At 37.7% G+C, this 10,611-nt stretch overlaps 1 protein-coding gene across 2 annotated transcripts in view; it reads right to left on the bottom strand.

Moving 5' to 3' along the window:
* Positions 1–8,554, bottom strand: part of LOC306995458 (voltage-gated potassium channel subunit beta-2) — a 62,442-nt gene extending 53,888 nt beyond the window's left edge. Inside the window, exons 1-2 of one of the 2 annotated variants that reach the window (XR_013796857.1) lie at positions 8,482–8,554; positions 7,563–7,924 (exon numbers count right to left, since the gene is read on the bottom strand). Coding sequence is in view for 1 of the 2 variants with exons in the window: in XM_079607075.1 (XP_079463201.1) it covers positions 7,563–7,852 (290 nt within the window). In the remaining variant the exon portion in view is untranslated. The remainder of the gene's footprint in view (positions 1–7,562; positions 7,925–8,481) is intronic. The other variant, XM_079607075.1, reaches the window with a different exon arrangement.
* Positions 8,555–10,611: the final 2,057 nt, after the last annotated feature.

The raw sequence follows: 10,611 nt of genomic DNA, 5'->3' as shown, positions 1-10,611 counted from the left end.
TGACTTTACCGGTAAATACACAAATATGGTGTTCACACAAGCAACGGCGTTCAAAGGTTCGACGGCTCCTCTAAATGCGTCCTTTGTTTCCCGTGAAATGAAGGATAAAACCGATGGATCCTTCTTGGCCTTGTCTACCCCAGAATTAATAGCGTGCCAGTCACGACAGGTTTTCATTTTTGAGAGAGAAATTGCCGAATTACACTTTAAACTCAAGTATAGGGTTTCAACTTACTCAAATATCTAATGATACAAAACGCAAATGCAAAAAAAACAACAACTTTAAAGCAGTTCAAATGTTGACTTGCATGCGATTACATATAGTTTATACTCTTTATTATATACAGAAATGGACCAACATATTTAGACAGTTTGTGAACCCTGTTTTGTCTTCAGTTTAATATAACTTAAAGGGATGGTTCGGTGTCATTTCAACCTAGGGTCCTTTGCACCATGACCTCGAGCCAAACACCTCCCAGAAGCTTTTTTTCCCTTGGTCGAAAATTATTAATATAAGTTAGACCTTATTCAGAGATATCAGCCGAATGGCTTAGTGCAGGCGCTAATGGATCCAAGTTTGTATCTCGTAAATTACCCTACTAATAATGCCCAGAATGGTACCAAACTTCTACAGTAGTACAAACAGGTTCTGTAATAAAACGAGGCATTGGAAAGTGTGTATGCTACCGCTAACCCGGACGTCAAGATCACTTCTGTGATTTGGCAGAAGCCTGTAAAAGTCTTGCGCGATCACCCGGTGTTGCTGAAAAAGTTTAACTAACTGATTAAGTTAAAGGTAGGGTAAGTCAGAATTGTCTAAAAAAACTTTTATTCAAATTTGTTTAAACTGTCTTTATATACCAATACATAATTAAAATGCAAGTACTCTGAGTCTGAAATAGAGAGTATAAAAAACTGAGTGACTCTAGTGTATTTAATCTTCAATAAACACAGCTCATTAATTCCATTCACTCCCACCTAAAAACGGGTGCGCGACTGCGTGCACGTGGGCAGAGCCAGTAATAGCGGCGGTAGTCATGGCGACGGAGAGTGACAGTCGCGCAAGCCAATCACTTGTTTCGTCCCGAATGGAATTAATGAGCTGTGTTTTTTGAAGATTAAATACACTATAGTCACTCAATTTTTATACTCTCTTTTTCAAAGTACTTACATTTTAATTATGTATTGGTATATAAAGACAGTTTAAGCCAATTGGAAAAAAAGTTCTTTAGACAATTCTTACCTACACAACATTTAACTAATAATTGTTGCAAACTGGTACTATCAACAAAATATTAGTGCATTCCTGGAACTGGGCGTAGTTACACTTCATCCTTATGCATCGCTTTCTGCCAGGACTTTTACAGGCTTTTCCCAAATCACGGAAGTGACCTCGACGTGCGGGTAGCATGAGCCGTCAGGCAAGTGTTATTTAAATAAACTCCTGATGTACTTACACACTTTCCAATGCCTCGTTTTATGAGTACAGAACCTATTTACACTAGTGTATTAGTTTGGTGCCATTCTGGACATTATTAGTGAGGTAATTTACGAGATACAAACTTGGATCTATTAGCGCCTGCACTAAGCCATTCGACTGATATCTCTAGATAAGCTTTAACTTTAATAATGTTCGGCCAAGGGAAAATTGGTTTGGCTCGATGTCATGGTTGAAATTACTCCGAACCATCCCTTTAAAGTCTCCCTGTGGTGAAAATGAGGCTTTTAATGTTGTTTATATGTCTATGTGTGTTTTTAATATGCTTTAAGACAAACCATGTGCAATTCATAAGTCAACACCATTGCTGAGTATTTTCTCCTTAAAACTGCAGTGAAAAAAAGACAGTCTCAAAAACACAGTTTGAAATCGCCGGTGTTTCTGACGTCACAAACTACCTTGTTGTAAACCAATCATGTTAACGTACCGGCGGGCTTTAGCATATCATTAACAGCGAACTAGCAGGGGAGTCTCGAGAGATGCTAGGTTATCCCGGTATATATTTTTTGTTGATATGAAGAATTGGGTAAATTTAGCAATATAGCGGGTGTTATCCCGATGTTATGATAAACTACATGGCTTTCTCCACTGAGTTGTTCAAAGTGTTTCTGATGATTGTTAGAAGGCAGACTGAGATGGCGAACGGGAGTTTGTGTAACATTAGCAACACATTATTAGCTGTTTGATAACGTAGTCAAGCAAAAGGCTAATCATATTTACCGTTGGGTGTCTTTGTAAAGAGCGATACCATTGTGCAGCGTTTACCTCAGTAAGTTGAGCAAGTGAATCTGTGAGCTGGCGTGAGTGAGTGGAGGCGGGGCTCATTTGCATATTCATGGTTCTTCTAATGAAGCAAGCAAGGGCGTAGAGTTGCATTCAAGCTATTTTAAGGCATGACAAAAAAAATTCACAGGAAAAAACTTTAAATATGTCATTTTGGAGATCAAAGATGAGTTTTAAGGGATACAATTATGGACTACAGGGGGACTTTAAAATAAAGTCTAGCAAATACTGTCACTCATCAATGGCACAGTTGCTAGGCGACAAGAACAGTCCCATTCAACAACGCTGTTCGAAAGCGTGTCCTTGGAGGTCCGAGACACCGAGTCCTTCGGAGGACGCAGCCTTTAGCACCAAAATACTAGACATTTCTGTGATGTCAGTCTTCAAAAATGATATTTAAACGCCGTTGTCTTAATTCGCTCACATGAGTAGAAGCACTTCAGTTTCACTAACCGTTCAATTTGAAAACATATTTTGAGTTTGAGTGACAGGCATAGGGGGGATGATCAAACAGAGCTGATGAATGGAAAAGAAGGCTGGTGCTGCGTCCCAATTCACATACTATCCGTCCTAAATAGTATTCGAGAGTAGAATTAGTACGTCCCAAATCGTAGTATGTTGAAATAAGTGTTTCCAAAGATACCCGGATGGTCTACTATTTCCGGTCAGAATCCGAAGTACAGATCGATGCGCACTCTAACGGCTAATATTGCCCATAACCCATCGCGCGTTGGACGAGGATTCGGTTAGAACTACAAACTACAAAAAAAACTACAGACATGGAGGACACACGTGTCCGGCGGTTATGTAAAGGTTTAGATAAAGGGGTTTGAGTGATTCATTATCAGTATCTAACCTGAAGAAAATGTATTTATTTATTCAATGTTGTCTACATTATATTGCATCTGCAGCAGCATTATGAACTTTTGTAAAGATACGTTTAGCCATCAACTTAAATGCATCATTACATTCAAATTTCAAACACATGAGGAGAGTGTCCGCATGGAAGACCCGCGACTGGCAGATGTACTACATTTCTCTCCGAAACGGTAGGAAATTAAATTAGATTGAATGGAGGATTTGAACTGTGACAAGGTGATTGACAGGGCAGTTTACTGACAGGATGCACGCGACAGATCTGTCAGTTAAAGATGAGGAAGTAGATTGTCCCAAAGCTTGCCTACTCTTTTGCTACACACTCAAAAGTATGTACTTTTTCTTCACAAAAAGAGTACATAATTTTAGGGCGTAGTGAATTGGGATGCAGCCGGGGTCTCGAGCGCGACACGCTGAGGAGAGGCGCAAAATAACGGCCGGGACGCTAATTAAACAAGAGTTTGATTGTGTTTACACTTTTCAGGCAAATATAAAGTACTTCTTTATTGTTAATTGTCTCTGCATTTTGAGCTGGGACGAAATAATCAAAACAATCTGTTTTGCACCTATAGGCTTATTGTGATTTGTGAATCCGTATTGAAGTGAGATCACCGGTCAAGGCACAGAGGACCTTCGTTATTTTACACACACACACACACACACACGCACGCACGCACACACAAACACACACACACACACACACACACACACACACACACACACACACACACACACACACACACACACACACACACACACACACACACACACACACACACAAACAAACACTCTTGAGTTCTCTCAGGCTATTTAAAGATACTGTAGCCCCTGTGCCTCAAATCAGCGAACCTTGAGCACGGCCGGCAGTTGTCATGGCAACCCGCACCGAGCAAATCACCTGGGGACACAGAACAGCCTTATGGGATTTGTGGTGCAATTATAACAGGATTATAGCCTATTATAAACTTCAGGAAATGTCCACCATAAGTGTCCAAAAGTTTATAATTACATTTATACATTTATATACATATATATTTACTTTTATGTTTTATTTATTGATAAAGATATTGTGGATATTTGAAATATAGACTCTGTAGAGACTATTACTCTGTAGTAAGTGTACTGTTAATTGGATGAAATGCACGGATGACTTATACATTTGCCAAAAATATGCAATATACAACCAGAACACCCTGTGTAATCCACTGCATCCCAGAAAGTACAAAACTTGACCTTCTACACTGTCAGAAAATAAGTACTTAAAAAGTGCCCCTATTATACTTTTTCCGGTTATTGTCTCCTAAAAGAAAGAAGCGCCTGAACCGAGTCGTCAATAATTCCAGTATTACTTCCTGCATGAACCTACAAGCAAATTTGTGTAACACTTTACAATAACAGGGCATGAATAATTATGTACTAATACCTGAATTAATAGTTACTTCTACATGAACTCATGATTAGTGAAAATATGAACTAATCATGAACAAATTAAGAGCTATCCTTAACTACAACAGGGGTCATAAGGATTCATGCATGAATAACAGCATGTTGGTAGCCTACGTTTGATGCATTAATTAACGTTGAGGGGTAAACTAAATCAATCAGGCTCCGTAAGAATTAAAAAGAAATCATCTAAATTTGCATTAAACATGATTTAATACTGCCATAATTTAAACTGTAATATCATAATCTGCCATCTGCAGCTTTGTGACAAATAATTGAAATGGCACATGATTATTTAGCCATTAATTAATTACACAGATCTGTCTCTAACCAAACGTGAAAAATAGACTAATAAACACCACTAATAAATTATATTATATTTTTATATTCATTTAGGCCTATGTTTAGTAATAGCTACTTTTCTTCCCGGAACTACAGTATGTAGGTATTTGTTTCTGGTGGGACACTCATTAGTGGCACACTCGTGTTCCTACGGTAATGCTGGCATTTTAATCTCATAAATGTTGACTACTTTGGTAAACAGAATTAATAATTAATATCATTAATAACTTAATAACAAATTAAGAGTTTCGTGTTGTCGACATGTTGAGAAGATGTTGTTTTCTGCTGCCAAAGCAAATCCACTTTGATGCACTTCTAAAGGATGAGACTCGCGCTGGAAATGATACGGTAAAACTGATGCCAGCATTACTCTTCGAATGTATCAAATGGAGAGGAAGATCTGGAGCTGAATATTCAGATATGGTAATGAGCCTATGGTTTCCGACAGGCGCTGTAAGCAGTCGACCAATCACAACAGACTGGGCCATCTGACCAATCAGAGCAGAGCAGGTTCTCAGAAAGGCGGGGTTTAGAGAGACTGAATGCTTTATTGAACTGTTTCAGACACAGTGAGAATAGAGGAGACACTGCAATGTATATTATAAGAAAATTAAAGTGTTTTTGACTTCGGATGCATATAAACGGAGACTCCAGAACAAAATTAGGAGCCTTTAAAATAGCATAACAGGGGCAACAATGTCACTGAAACAGTACCCTTAAAAAGGGACAACTTTGTAACATGTTTACACCTAAAAGGTGCATATTAAACGGGTCATATGATGCGATTTCTTTTTTTCCTTTTCCTTTAGTGTGTTATGTAGCTGTTAGTGCAAGTATAAGATGTGCAGAGTTACAAAGCTCAAAGTGTCAAACCTAAAGAGATATACTTTATAAAAGTTAAGGCTCAGCCAGACCTTCCTGAACGCTTCGTTCAAACACGCCTCCACAAAGCTACGTCAGTGTGTGGGGAAAGAGTTTCATAACACCGCCCAAATGTATAAGAAAAGAAAGAAGGCGAAACTTTTATTCTCGCTGTATTATTATTCTTGCCGCCATGTCGTGGAGACGCTGTGTTTTTAGTTGCCTTCCAAAAGAGGACACAATTATACACAAATGCAGACATGGTTTTATGTTTACTTAGTGTTCTCCCCCCAGTAGCGCGGCGTGACGTGTAAAAAGACAGTAAAGACATTATCACCTGTCAACATTGCTTTGGGAGCTGATATGGTGGGGCACGCATTTCCGTCACATGCTTAAGGTTTTTGGGCCAATCACAATGCACTGGATCGCTGGCCAATCAGAGCACACCACGCTTTTCAGAACGATGAGCGTTGTAAAAATCGACGCGTTTCGGAAAGGCGGGGCATAGGGGAGCAACAATAATGTACAGTATGTGTAAAATCATTTCTTTTTTTAACCGAAAACCACGTAAACACATTGCATTAAACCAAATACACAAAATGTTTAGAACCATGGAGTCATAATATGTACTCTTAAGGTACTAATATGCAACTTTTAGTGGAAAACAAGTTACAAAGAAATACACACACACACACACACACACACACACACATTGCCATTGAAAAGTTAGGGGTTAGTAAGATTTGTTAAAGTTTTTGAAAGTTTTTTTTATTATCACCAAGACTGCATTTATATGATCAAACACAGAAAAAAACAGTACGGTAATATTGTGAAATATTACTATAATTTAAAATAACTGTTTTCTATTTGAATATATTTTAGTGTACTTTATTCCTGTGATCAAAGCTGAATTTTCAGCATTATTACTCCAGTCTTCAGTGTCACATGATCCCTTCATAAATCATTCTAATATGATGATTTGCTGCTCAAGAAACATTAATTATAATTATCAATGTTGAAAATAGTTAAAATTTTTGTGGAAACTTTGAAATTTTTTCAGGATTATTTTTCAGGACAGCGCTTTTAGTTGTTTTCGTGGATCTGTGTGAATGGGGATGTTTTGACAGGGTGTCGTCTGTACGTGGAAAACTCAAACGAAAAACTTCTCCGTTTTAAGCATATCGTTGTCATGTAAACGTACCCTAAAAGTCCATGAAAATGAAACTAAACACACAGACCAGAAGAAATGTCACTTTGTAAAGAAACACTATGTGCCTATAGACTAAACACGTAATACGCATGCGCATGTCACCGTTTTCACAAATGTGTGTTTTTGTAGTTTACACAGAGACAAGAACGGTTCATTTTCAAAAATGTGCACTCTGAAACCCGTTTTAAAAAGTTTGAGATTTCAGGCCACTTAAAAATACAAAATTGTCGTGTAAATGAACGGCCAAAACGCATAAAAAGTTTTACGTTTTTAGTTGAAAACGGTGTTGTGTAAACGGCCCCTGACCTGCGGGTAAACTTGAAACCAAGACATATGATCAAAAACCCAAGACATATCTTTATTGTCACTTTTGGTCAAATGAATGCATCCTTGCTGAATAAAAGTATTAATTTATTATTCTATCTTCTGTTCCGAATGTAGTTCTGTTCTGCTACTGCCACCTTCATTTATTATCCTTTCACATTTGCTTTATCAGGTTTGACACCATTGAGAGAGTGCATTTTCCAAAACACACACACACACACTCACCGGTACAGCATGGCTTGTCTCTCTGATTGGCAGTCATTGATGCTGAGTCCACACTCCCTCAGGTAAAGCTCAAGACGCCGGCGCTCGACCAGTCTGTGCGCCGCCTCCAAAATCTGAGAAGCCAGGACATCCGTTTCTCCTTTCTGCCCCTTTCCTCGGCTTTGCACATTTACTTTTGCCCCAGTGCTGCTCGCTGCCCCTGACGAGGCTTTAGGCTTCTTGCTGATCCCGTACAGGTCCTCAACGGAGAACTTGCCCCCCTTCGCCCCACGACCCCCAAACATGGCCATTTTCCAGGGTTTTGTTCGGTCTGTCTTCGGTTTGAGCTCTCAGTTGAGTTAGACACACTCCAACTGGCAGGACTAAGTGTAAAAAGATAAAAGAAAGGCAAAAAAAAGCAAAGAACAAAGTTTCAGCATGCAGGGACCAAATTAAATATATAATTTGGAGATGCCATATTTATCTCAAACACACACACACAGATAAAAGAAAGAAAAAAGTCCCATCCTTTGATGTGTGTTCTTTTACACAGTGAAAATTATTTAAAAAGAACATCTGCACACATCACTGTCAAAAGTCACACACACACTTTTCTTTTTAAAACATCTCTTTTAACTGCAAAAAAAAAAAAAAATTGAGCAATTTGAGTTTTATACTTTTTTATTTTCTAATAAATATATCTAAACATTCTAAAAAAATAAGATGCATTTACTTGACAATTAAAATTATGAAAATAATAAGGTTTGCTTTCATAGAATATCTCCCGATTTAAGATTTTTCTTACTCCAAATCGTTTTTTGTTGCAGTTGTTGTTGCTTAAAGCATAAAACTTTAGTTTGAATTATGCTTAAAACAAATAAAAACAACCCAGACAAATGAAAAGTTTACAAATTGCTGAAAAATTCAATTTCTTTCTTACTTTTGTCTCTTTTGCTTTCTCCTCTCTTTTTCCCAGTCTCTTTCGCTCTTTGGAATGAAAGATGACAGAGGATTTACAGTGATGTTGTAGATTTAGATTTAAAACACACACACACACACACACACACACACACACACACACACACACACACACACACACACACACACACACACACACACACACACACACACAGACTAATGCTCAATCTGCTTGCATTGGGCTTGATTTAAAAAAAAAAAAACACTCAGATAAAAAGTGACCTGGTCGCCCCTCCCTCATCCATCAGCTCAAACTAATGATGTGGAGAAAGCTAAAAATTAAAAATGACACAATAAAACTAAGGACAGACATACAAAGGGAAGCCAAAAATACCACACCAAGATCTAATAATAAAAGGGAATTAGATCCCTTTTATTTTTCCCATTCTTCTCTAATAAAAGGGAATTGTTGACAGTCATCATAACATCATTTTCAAACAGAGCGCTATAAACAGAATATGCTAGAAGCTACTCTGTACAGTAGATACAAGTTTATAGTCCTTTTTCACAGGTGTGTATGAAGGAATCACACATTAGATCTGTTTTACATATCATTTGTTTCTAGCAATGAGACTACATGATGATCTGATGGAGACTTCTGCGATCAACTCAAAGTCATGAATCCAGCACTCAAATATTGCTCATCAAACTCTTTTGAGACTGAATGATCTGAACTGTGCCACACACATTCATTTTTATAGCTATGCCTATTCTTATTATACGTAAAAAGCATATTCTTATTTTACATAATATATACAAAAGTTAGTCTCCAAGAGTGCTGATATTTTCAACGTTTGACTCCACTTGCCATGTGTTTTCTGCTTCAGACAGCAATTCATCTGTGTGTTATTTGGCGATACGCAACACGTGTTGAATCTGCTTTGACTTCATTTTAGGATGTAAAATGCTTCAGTTAGTTGATAAGAATTTGTTGTGCAAATCACAATTTATCTATCACTATCTTGCTGTTGTTGTAATGAATGTCAGCATAAATGTGATTACATGCAGCCTCGTGTCTACGGCTCAATCTGAACTGAGAAACATCTGAAACAAAGTTGAGATTAAAATGAGACAGGAAAAATCAACGTCTCTACCTCTATGGTCTCTACACAGAATCTACTGGGTTGTCTCTCTCTCTCTCTCTCTCTCTCTCTCTCACACTCACACACACACACACACACACACAGCCAGATGTGTTGCTCTCTGTCCCATTTGTGTCAGAGGAGCACAGAAGGGATTGGGAATAGAGAGTAGTGATTCACAGTCATTAATCTGTTGCTCTCAGCACAGCTCCAGCTTTAAAGGGATAGTTCACTTTAAAATGAAAATTCTGTCATCATATACTCACCCTAAAGTTGTTTCAAACCTGTATGAATTTCTTTCTTCTGCTGAACAACACAAAGGACGATATTTTGAAAAATGTCAGTAACCAAACAGTTACCAGGTCCCATTGACTTCCATAAAAAAAATACTATGGAAGTCAATGGGACCAGTTAACTGTTTGGTTACCGACATTCTTCAAAATATCTTTCTTTGTGTTGTTCAGCAGAAGAAAGAAATTCATACAGGTTTGAAACAACTTTAGGGTGAGTATATGATGACAGAATTTTCATTTTAAAGTGAACTATCCCTTTAAGCATTGCATTTCTTTAACACTGTGCTACTCATCAAAGCACATCCAGAAAATCCCCAAAAAGACAATATTTTTTAATTATTTTAAACATAAATCTATTAAGATAAAAGAAGTGCACTTAAAAAAGCATTCTTGTTAAAAAAGGAGTACTTATTATGGAAATAAAATACTTTAAAATATATTATTAAGGGTACACTTAATGGAATGTTTCCAGACACTTGACCCTTGATTGACAGGTGACCATTCGCCATCCGCCATTTTGTCTGACAGAGCAGTCAGGAGAGTCAGTAGATTAACACGGGAGGATTTGAACTTGAAAAACTGAGTGTACTGACGCCTTTCCGCGGTTAAAACAACATTCCTTCTGATGTTCATTCATGTTTATTTGATGCTATAAATTAATTAGAAGGAAGAGATGATCGGTTCACGAGCAGCTTTAACTGATGCTCTACAGCGATC

Source organism: Phoxinus phoxinus, assembly GCF_949152265.1.
Source record: "Phoxinus phoxinus genome assembly, chromosome: 3".
Taxonomy (NCBI): domain Eukaryota; kingdom Metazoa; phylum Chordata; class Actinopteri; order Cypriniformes; family Leuciscidae; genus Phoxinus; species Phoxinus phoxinus.
Note: the sequence above shows the minus strand (reverse complement) of the source record. Positions and strands in the feature narration are given on the sequence as shown.